This window comes from Temnothorax longispinosus, chromosome 10 (assembly GCF_030848805.1).
Source record: "Temnothorax longispinosus isolate EJ_2023e chromosome 10, Tlon_JGU_v1, whole genome shotgun sequence".
Lineage (NCBI taxonomy): Eukaryota > Metazoa > Arthropoda > Insecta > Hymenoptera > Formicidae > Temnothorax > Temnothorax longispinosus.
The window spans coordinates 14614863-14626352 of NC_092367.1; the positions used below are offsets into that span (position 1 = coordinate 14614863).

Sequence of the window (11490 nt, forward strand, 5' to 3'; positions counted from 1 at the left end):
TACTTATGAATATATGTATATGTACAATATGTACATTACAATTCGTTATATAATTCTTTACGGAAGTATAAAATAGATGAACATCAACACCTTGTTACGGCTCCACGCTCCATCTTTCTTTGATTAATTTCTAATTTTATGAGCCTTTACTATTATATGTTATTTATGTTTCAGGCGCCAAATGGCATTCACGACGAAGGATATTAACCCCCACATTTCATTTTAATATATTGCAGCAGTTTATTCAGATTTTGATCGAGGAAGGTGAAAACATGACCAAATCTTTGAAAAATGCAGGAGACACAGTTGTGAAAGATTTAGTACCATTTTTTAGCGCACATACGCTGAATGCAATATGTGGTATAATGTGTTTATAACTGTACATTTTAACTGTAAATTTTATTCCTATTGATAAATAAAATTAGACCAAAATCAAATTTTTTAAATTGTAAGTATCAATATCACAACATAGATACTGATTCGTGTAAAATTTCGACAGCCACAGATACTTTTAAAATATATATGATAATATTATCATGATACTTTTACAAATGCGTTTGTAGAAACTGCCATGGGCACTTCTCTACGAGGCCTTGGTGATTTCCAGCAGCAGTATCGAGAAGCGGTTTATCGGATGGGCGAATTTCTTGCTTATAGGTATAATAATTCATGTTTTTTAGATGTAATAAATAACTGTATATCAATATTTTGTTTTAATTAAAATTTAAATTCGTATTGTATAATTATATGAAGACGTAAGTATAATAATACAATACTTAATGTAAAGATAAATTATTACTTTCGTTAATTAAAAATTTATGAATTACATGTATGTGTTAAATTATTTATTTAAAAATAGATAAAAATAAATTTAAGAATAAATAGTTAAAAAATTGTACTATGCTTATACTATATATATAAGATTTTATATATCTCTCTAGCATAATTGTATTAGTGTTTAAATGTATTCTCTTTTAATATGATTATTGAAATATTACTAATTGTAAGAATATATTAAGAAATTAAAAATATATTTTATATCACACGTGCGTGGAAAGTGGCCCATTACGCGCGCGCTATCTGTGCGACAAATAGCCAATTCCATACACGAGTCAAAACAGTGCGGTAATGTTTACATTACCGCACTGTTTTGACTCGTGTATGAAATCGGCCATCCGTCGCACAGATGACGCGCGCGCAATAATGGGCCACTTTCCACGCACTTTGTAATATAAAATAGGGTGTGTAGCACGTGCGGGTTGAGAATTGAACACTCGTGCGGGTGGGTGATCGCACTCGCCTTCGGCTCATGCGTCCACTCCGCACTCGTGTCCAATTCTCAACTTCCCGCACTTGTTACACAAATAACTATTACCAAATTATACTATCACTTTCTTACAATAACATGCCCAACATTTATTAATTATTATTTAGAATAATGAGGCAATGGCTGCACAGCGATTGGATATTCTCATTGACGTCGAAAGGTAGAGAGCAAAAGAAGATGCTGAAGGTATTACATGGATTTACTGAACGAGTAAGTAATAATGCTACTTAATATTATATTTAGACATTATCTATTTGGAATTATTAAAACACAAAAAAATTACATAATTATCGTGTAGAAAAATTATAATTTATAAATGTTAACAACACATTACTATCTATCTATCTATATACAGGGTGTCCGAAAAATCGCCTACTCCACTTCGGGAGGTGATTCGGGACCCAAAAACAAGCAAAAAAGTTCATACAAACATAGGTCCGGAAATGAGCCGTTTTCGAGTTATAGCCATTTTTATGTTCAAAAATCGTAATTTAGAATCCGCTTGGCATCCCTCTTTTTTAATTATTTCTTAAATTAAAAATTTTTATTTTTAAATATTTTTAATTTTTTTAATTTAAATTTTTTTATTTTTTTTTCAATTTTTCAATATTTGTAAATACGATTACATTATTTTAAAAAAAAATCAGTTATTTTTACGGCTATTGAAAATCAGTTGTTTTCACGGCTATTCAAAATCAGTTGTTTTCACGGCTACTTGAAATCAGTTGTTTTCACGCCTATTCAAAATCAGTAAGCAAATCACGGCTTTTCAATAAGTTTTAAATTATTATTTAACAACACCTTACTTTTAGGTTGTATCTAATCTTTCCGTATTCATCAATGGATCGTTTAAGTTTTAATGAATTAGCTGATATGCATCTTATGTATGGTCTTGCTCAAAGTAATGCTCCCGAGGCAAGAAGATTATACATCCAGTCTTTTCCAAATCGAGATGTACCGGGAATAGCGAAATGTAGCAAAAAATGTGTACATTTCTTTTCGAAATGTAGACAGAAACTTGAAAGAATTTGGTAATTGTAATTAAAAAAAATTGAAAATAAAAATTTACGATTTTTGAACATAAAAGTGACTATAACTTGGAAACGGCTCATTTCCGGACCTATGTTTGTATGAACTTTTTTGCTTGTTTTTGGGTCCCGAATCACCTCCCGAAGTGGAGTAGGCGATTTTTCGGACACCCGGTATATATATATATAATGTACCTAATATATTTATGCAACACGTGCATGGAAAGTGCCCCATTACGCACGCTACGCGTGCGTGATAGACCACTTTCCAGGAACTTGCCACATAAAATAGGGAGTGTAAGTCGTGTGTAAAGATGAAAATTCTTGGGTGCGGAGTTTAGCCGAAGGCTCGTGCGTAAACTCCGCACCCGGGAATTTTCATCTTACGACACTTGTTACACAAATAACTATTATGGAGAAACCATTAATGTTGTATTTACATAGATAATTGCTGAAAGAAAGCTATATCATGATCGCACTAATGGTCAATACTTGAAGAGCTTTGATAACGACACGTCGGCAAAGAGAGATGACGCAGAATCGATAGGAAGTACGTAATGTAATAGGAGGGCTCCGTTTGCCTATATTCCCGATTGCCATCAACAGCTTCGTTTGCTCGCAACATTTTGCCTACAGCTTCGTTTGCCGACATTCCCGATTGCCTACAAGTATTATTACGCACATGTAATAATTAAAGATATGAAACGTACGTTTGCGCACATGCCTTATTACGCACAAGCACATTGCACACGCGACTTTATTGCATACATGCAGACTGTCCACATGACATTATTGTACACATGCACATTGCACACACGACTTTGTTGCGCACATGCACTTTACACACATAACTTTATTGCGCACATACACATTGCACACATAAAGTTATTGCTCTAATTGTATGGGCAAGATTTCGATAACTGTAGCGCCATAATGTAAAAGTGATTTCTGAAAATACTTTTAGCAGAAAATACGGGAAAAGTGCATAAAACGTTCCACGATCAATAGATATCATTATTAGCAATATTGACGTTAATATACTGTTTAAGCTGAATACTGCACGCTTGATCTCGAATCTTGTCATACTTAAATGCAAATGGAAGTGTGGGATGAGTCTCGCTTCACGTGGTAATTAGTTAAAACCAATTTAGAATCATACTAGCTTAGACCTTGTTTCACCATGCTGCACATAGGGGTGTGGGATATGGACCTCGCGTCACATGGTAATCATATTAAAAACTCGTACAATAACAGACCCCATTTCGCTCCTATAAGTAGGGGTGAAATGGATTTCGATTCGCGTGGAAAGTTGGAAATCCGCACGAAAGAAAAGGATTTGCTACAATAGGGACAACTACCATTTTTTGCTGCAAGAGCTAATTAGTTTTGCAGTAATAGCAAAACTTTTTGTTGCAATAGCAAAAAGTTTTGCTATTATTGCAAAATTAATTAGGTCTTGCAGCAAAAAATGTTAGTTGTTTCATATTTAACGAATATAGATTTGCTATAGTAGCAAATCCTTTTTTTCCGTGCGTATATATATGTGCGCAATAAAGTTATATGTGCAATATGTGTATGTGCGCAATATAATCGTGTGTGCAAAATGTTAATATAATTTCCTTATTTTATGCGTGCAATATATGGCCATGTGTGCAATGTGTATGTGTGCAATAAAGTCATGTGTGCAATGTGTTTGTGCGTAATGAAACCATGTGAGCAAACGCACATACGTATTTTTAATTATTACATGTGCGCAATAATGCTTGTATATAGGCAATCACTCTGTAGGCAATCGGGAATATCGGCAAACAAAGCTGTCGGCAAAATCTTGTAGGCAAACGAAGCTGTTGATGGCAATCGAGAATGTAGACAACCGGACCTTCCCAATTAATGTAATCAGTAGCTATTCCTTAAATCTGGTTGGTGCTTAATATCATAAATTATATTTTACAACTCATGAATATTATACATATAAGTTAAATTCTTAATGTGTTTAAGTTTATGTAATAAAAATGTCACAAAAAAATTGGGCTGTTAATTTGATACAGACATGTTAACATATTTTGATTTAGTGCGAAGAAAACGGCTTGCAATGTTGGATCTTCTAATAGCAGCATCTCGTGATGGCCTTATGACGGATTCAGATATTAGGGAGGAAGTTGATACTTTTATGTTTGAGGTACATAATTTCTTTTGTAACCTTTCTTATTCATTATTTGATTTATCGATATATATAATACATTGAATGTATACGATTATAGGGTCATGATACTACAGCGATGGGTCTGTGCTACATTTCGGCACTATTAGCTGAGCATAAGGACGTTCAGGTACCTATCGTCTAATATGAGTCACCATTCCTAAGCAAAGAAATTAATTAATTTTAAAAGTTATTTATGGATCCGTTTGTATACGCGTGTCTGCGGCGTCCGTGCGTAAATGATATCTGCTCATAACTATAAAACTTGCGAGCTTGCTAGAAAATATTAAACAAATCAAAATGATTATAAAATCGTCAACTACAATGTAGACAATGTTTCGTAATTTTTTTCAAATTTTTAAAGATATTTTAATAAACGTGATAGACCCACGTATACATTTCGAAGATGCAAAAAACGTATACGGACGGAGGATTAAATAATATGAATTAATATCTAATTTTTTAAAATGTTTTTTTAGTGTGCTTATGTGTATATGTACACAATTTAAACAATAGGATTGACAATTTTCAAGGATAAGACAATAAGATTGTTTCGAATAACCGTGTATGAAAAATATGCCCGCGAACTAAATAATAAGCGTATGCACATATTTCAAATGTTTTTTTTTTATATCTTAAGTGTAATTTATACATACACATATTTCAAATGAATTAATCAAAACATTTGTGAAATAAATATTCCTGAAATATATTCGTTTTTACGTAAAAACATCACGATAGCAAAAAAACGCCTTTTAATTAACAATGATGATAACAGGATCGTGTCAGGAACGAAATTGATTCTGCTTTGCAAGAGAATGGGCAGAAGTTTACTATGAAATTGTTGCAAGACCTACCATATTTGGAGAGATGTATAAAGGAAGCATTGCGCTTATATCCCAGCGTGTATGTCATATCACGTCTTCCTGGGGAAGACGTAAAATTACGTACGCATCTAACCAATTGTTTTGTATATATTTTTAAATATATTACGCAACATGTCATCAAATGTATGAAGTAAATACGCATAAAAATATAAAAAGCAATATTCCCATATATTTTAAAGATTTAAAAATTTGTATATCTATATCAATAAGTTTCTTTCTAATCAATATTTCAAAATTTTATATGCAAAGTTTCATCTAATACAACATGCAATGTTTTCAGAAAATAATATTAAACAAGTAAGGCTTAATAAAGTTTAAATAATAATTACATTATATTTTTTATGATGCAAACTATAGGCAACTATTTCTATGTTGTATTAGATGTATAAACAGTTTTAAAATTTTAATACAGCTTAATTATTTCTAAATCTTAATTAATGTATGCTTTTTAGACTCATATTTGGTACCTGCTGGAACATACTTGCATCTTAATATTTACGGAGTCCACAGAGATCCTAATTTTTGGTCAAATCCAGAAGTATTTGATCCCGATAGATTTTTGCCTGAAAAAATCCGAAATCGTCATCCTTATTCGTATTTACCATTCAGCGCTGGACCACGTAACTGCATCGGTAATCTGTATTTTTTTATATTCTGATATGTAATACCATGTTTATATTAACAGATTATGATATGTACCAAATTAAAGGTCAACGATTCGCTATGCTGGAAATGAAGGCGATGATAGCTCCTCTGGTACACAATTTCTACTTGGAGCCTATTGATTATTTAAAGAATGTTCAGATGCAGCTTGATTTGGTACTTCGCCCTGCTCAGCCACTTCGTGTAAAATTTATCCCTGTCTGTAAAACGAAAGCAAGCCCTTGAAACAAATATCGACTTAATAAAGATCATAAAAAGCTAAGGAAAGGTTTTATTCGCTTACACAATAATTGTCAATAGCACTGTAATAGTAACACTTTGCACACGTGTCATTATCGGGAACAAAATGAAAATATAAATAAAATGTAATAAATGTATAAAATATATGTACAGTGGTCAGCCGCGATGACTTTGTAACATATACAAACATAATATTCAAATTAAAATAGCACTTAGAATAATCAATGATTCAAAAGATAATTTCAACATAAATAAAACTTTTTATCACGTTTTGATTAAATATCTATTATAATAATTGTAAGTTTTTCAAAAAACATTTTTATAAAACTAAACTTTCAGTATCGGATTAATTGATTTTCTCTAATTATTATTTATAAATTGTTGAAATAAAACGATTCAAATAAGCGGGTAAGAAATGATTAATTTTACACAAATAGGTAATGTTTACCGCAAAGTTGTTTAACCGGCGTCAAATGTATTTCCAGTTCTTTCTCCTTCTCTTCACAGATTAACAGCTAGAACTTTTTTTCATTCGCATCACGATGCAGAGTCAAGAGACACGGTAATGTCTCGCGCCAAGTACACGCGAAGCGAGACCGCACCGTGACTCTTTTACGCGAACGCATGAGTTGCAAGTACCCAAGATTTTGAGATCTCAATAACTTGTTCTGATTAACATATAAAATGAGACAATTAGATTTTAGATAGTTACCGACTTGATATATCAAAGGTCACAATTTTTTTAATGGATATATATTAAAACATAAAATTGGACATTGTGGTATTTTTGGAAGTAAATTTACTATTCATTTAGATACTATACAATTTTCTAATATTCGGTAAATATAAAACGAAATTGTAAATGTAAATATACAGATATTAGAAATTGTAAAAGCAAGTAATTGATATACACACCCTAATATAATATTTTCAGATGTAAAATTCAAATTGAGTATGAAACAAGTTCAAATTCTCCTGCATTATATTGGCTAACACGTGAGCAAACTGCCGATGGTAAACATTCCTTCCTATTGTCTAACAACAAGGTATACTAGTAAAATAAATTGAGAAATTATTCTACTTCAACGTATGTTAAATAAAAATTTCAAATCTTTTAGCACACATACGCAGGAGCCATGTTTCCATGTCAAGACACACCATCTGTCAAATTTATGTACACTGCTAAGGCAAGAATTTAAACACAGACAATATTTTATATACGTGAAAAACGTTCTTTTCATTTCAGACTAAATATTTTTATATTATTAATAAAAGTAATATAAAAGTTAGTAAACAAAATAAAACGCGTCAACAAAGACAACGTAATTATATATTTCCAGATACGTCTATATTTTCTTATACAAATATTGCCTTAATCAAATTGAAACAAAATTTCTCTATTCAATTTTTATTGACATATATTTTATATTTATTACACTATAGCACCAATAGATTTCAAAGTTTTAATGTCTGCGTCTTTAACATCGATTTCAAACGAATGCGTATAGGTATACGAATTTTCTCAAATAACACCAATACCATCTTACGCGGTAATTATTGCTGTGGGTGCCTTACAATACTTAAAAGTTTATACAGGAATCAACGTGTGGACCGAAAATAAGTAGGTATATTATTTCTTCAATGGATTCTACTTTAACTGAGTTACTTACTTCTCTTTCTCTAACAACTGAAAAAATTCTACGAATTTCCGAAAATGTGTGTGGAGATTATCCTTGGGGTAAAGTGTCAACTAAATTTATTTACTAAATTAAATTATTTGTTTAAATTTATATGCGTAATGTATTTAACTTTTGTGGGTTATCAAGGTTATCAAGATTGTTTCTTTTTACTGTTATCTTACATTTATTTGACATATGCGTGCTTCCACCAAGTGTCTCACATTTCGACATAGAATGTCCGTACTTAGTATTCGTATCGCCGACTTTACTTGGCGGAGATATTTCTTTGATCAATACTCCGATCGCTCGGAGCATTTCTCAGCATTGGGCAGGACTTTTAGTTACGTGTGCAAATTATAAACATTTGTGGCTGAATAAGAGTGGCTGTATATAGTAGTGGCCGAAAAGCCCATACCTCCGATTGTTCTGAAATTTTGTATACTATTATGTTTTGAATAAATGAGAAGTCAGGGCAGTAAGAGTCAGACGCTGATCCTGAGGCGTAAATTCAATAGAATTTATATTTTAATTGATTATATTATATTTTGATATGCTAATTATGAATATGTCAATGAAAATTGGCGCAAAGGTCATTTTCTAAATAAAAATTAAAAAAAATTTGTTTGCATATTTTTTAATTATCTATATAAATAAATATACATTTTAGAACAAAAAGTTCCAAATAAAAATTGTACATCTCTTAAAAACGCAACTTTCATGACAATGTTCGTGTTTTCAACTTTTCACGCGAACCTAGGTTCACCCCCACTTTCCCCCCGCTTTCGGGGGAAGTGCGGTAGCCCCTTCCTCACTTACGTGTGTACTGTTTATGCACACACAATTGAAGTATTATTTAAAAATTCATATTAACTTTCCACGCATGAAAAGTTTACGCATACACTTTTCACGCGAACCTAGGTTCACTCCCACCTCCCCCCTGCTTTCGGGGGAAGTGCGGTAGCCACTCCCTCACTTACGTGTGTACTGTTTATGCACACACAATTGAAGTATTATTTAAAAATTCATATTAACTTTCCACGCATGAAAAGTTCACGCATACACTTTTCACGCGAACCTAAGTTCACCCCCACCTCCCCCCCTGTTTTTGGGGGAAGTGCGGTAGCCTCTCCTTCACTTACATGTGTACTGTTTATGCACATACAATTGAAGTATTATTTAAAAATTCATATTAACTTTCCACGCATGAAAAGTTTAGGTATGCATACACTTTCCAAGCGAACCGAGGTTCACCCCCACCTCCCCCCTGCTTTCGGGGGAGGTGCGGTAGCCCCTCCTCCGCTTACGTGTGTACTGTTTATACACACACAATTGAAATATTATTTAAAAATTCATGCATGAAAAGTTAACGTATACACTTTCCATGCGAAACGAGGTGCCACATGGGTTCGTGGCGTGCTATAAACACTTAAATACTTTTAAAGCGCGCCACTAACCTACATAGGTTAGATGACGCTTTTTAAAAGTATTTAACTGTTTAAAGCACGCTACATAAGACCTATATAATTTTTTGTTCTGCTTAAGAAATACTACCAGAAACCACAGTCAAATCAAGGGGCACTAGTTATCGTGTTCGTGCCTGCTCTTACAGTAATAGGGCACTTAATTAGCACCTAAATAGCACTAAATTTTTTACCTAGTGCGAACTTGATTTGCGCTGGTGGGGGGTCCAGCTTAATAGAGGTCATGTCGGTCACGCGGAATGCAAGAGAAAATCCGCCGTTAAATTGAGCGAATATTCACGAATCCTGATACCCACAAGTAATTTCTTACGATCTTCTTATGATCCTGATTATCTCATAATTTGTATTTTTGTACGTGTATTTTATGCTTTGATAGAAGGAACGTGAAAAAGAGCAGGAAAAGGAAAGAGCACTAGCGGCGAAGCAGACAGAAAAGAACAAACAGAAGAGACAGATTCAAGCTTTGTCTTTTAATCTGGACGAAGACGAAGATGAAGCTGAGATGTCTTCTGACGAAGGCAATGCCGAAAAATCCCCGCAGTCAGAAAATGTGCAATCTGATGGCCCTGCGATTAAGAAGATTTAGAAAAATCCAGATGTAGATACATGTTTTTTGCCAGTAGGGAAAGGGACGAGGAGGAAAATAAACTTAGGGAAGAATTGAGACAAAAATGGGCTATAGAAAGCAGAACGCGTTGAAGGAAGAAGAAATTGAGATCACATTCAGTTATTGGGATGGATCTGACCATCGTCGGAGTGTTATAATGAAGAAAGGTGAAAGAAAGGTGTCTCAGTGGTTTAGAGAACGTTTAAGTTATTAAAATACTCCAGTGTCACTTTTGGAGTAACATTGGCATGATATATAATGTTCTGCTGCATAAATTAAATTTTCACATACAAGTAATTCTATCTATTAGGTTCTTCAGAGATGTTTAGAAGTTCTGAGGCCCGAATTCAGCGAGCTTAAAACAGTAATGGCAGATCAGTTAATGTTGTCAAGGAGAATCTTATATTATACGTTTTACTGCAACTGTAACTGATTTTATTGTAACTAAGGTAAATATACTAAATGATAAAACTTATGAAGCAATATCACAATGTTGGCATGTTATTTTAATGTATGTAATATTGCGATTAGGCACGAGGAAAGAGCGGGCCTCTGTTCACATTTGACGTTCACGATGATATTCGTATTATGCACGATGCTTCTGTCGAAACCGAGGAATCACATGTCGGAAAAGTTTTACTTAGGTATTTATTATTAAAAGAATATTTTGCAAAATTCTTTTTTATGTTATTTTTTTATTTTTCTCATTAGATCATGGTACGAGAGGAACAAACACACATTTTTCCAGCGAGTAGATGGGAACCTTTTGATCCAACGAAAAGTTACGACAAGTATACAGTGTCGGATAAAAATAGGAAGAAAGCTAAAATCTGATCTTAGATTCAACGAATTGTCCAATTTTGTTTAAAGGATTCAGATTCAAGGACTGTAAATATTATAACCAGATAAATAACTTTGTTTCATCGTACAATTGATTCATTATAAAACAGCTGATTATATATATATATATATATATTATAATCTATTTTATAATGTGTATATATATATATATATATATATATATATATATATATTGTAGCTACATTGTATTTATAAGGACTGTGATTTTAATTCATTCAGTTATGTGATAATATTTAATTCATCTACTCGATTATGTAGCTCTACTAAATAGTTAAGTTTTCGCAAACATTTGGAGGGAAAATAAAAATACATGAATAGTTTAATGACTTGAATATAATAATTACAATATGAAAATACAAAACCATACTTTAATTCATTCCGATAACAATCAGAAACAGTATTAAAATATTAATCCATGATCAGATCCTCTAACAGAAATCTATTTACAAATATTAGATGTATCATCTCTTGTCATTTCTTGAAGATAACTGTACAAAAATAAATATATACAATTATA

At 32.5% G+C, this 11490-nt stretch overlaps 1 protein-coding gene and 1 long non-coding RNA gene across 3 annotated transcripts in view; both read left to right on the forward strand.

The window, feature by feature from the left end:
- Positions 1-6497, forward strand: part of LOC139820600 (cytochrome P450 4C1-like) — a 17536-nt gene extending 11039 nt beyond the window's left edge. The window contains exons 4-12 of one of the 2 annotated variants that reach the window (XM_071790990.1): positions 175-360; positions 564-657; positions 1435-1537; positions 2800-2905; positions 4428-4534; positions 4617-4685; positions 5334-5502; positions 5895-6074; positions 6152-6497. In XM_071790990.1, the coding sequence (XP_071647091.1) occupies positions 175-360; positions 564-657; positions 1435-1537; positions 2800-2905; positions 4428-4534; positions 4617-4685; positions 5334-5502; positions 5895-6074; positions 6152-6330 (1193 nt within the window). In that variant the 3' untranslated portion in view covers positions 6331-6497. Of the gene's footprint in view, positions 1-174; positions 361-563; positions 658-1434; positions 1538-2799; positions 2906-4427; positions 4535-4616; positions 4686-5333; positions 5573-5894; positions 6075-6151 lie in introns of those variants that run through there. The other variant, XM_071790993.1, reaches the window with a different exon arrangement.
- Positions 6498-8765: 2268 nt separating this feature from the next.
- LOC139820608 (uncharacterized) lies at positions 8766-11013 on the forward strand. Its single transcript, XR_011734040.1, has 5 exons — positions 8766-9803; positions 9882-10279; positions 10423-10561; positions 10644-10756; positions 10824-11013. It is a non-coding gene; the product is annotated as an uncharacterized lncRNA (long non-coding RNA).
- Positions 11014-11490: the final 477 nt, after the last annotated feature.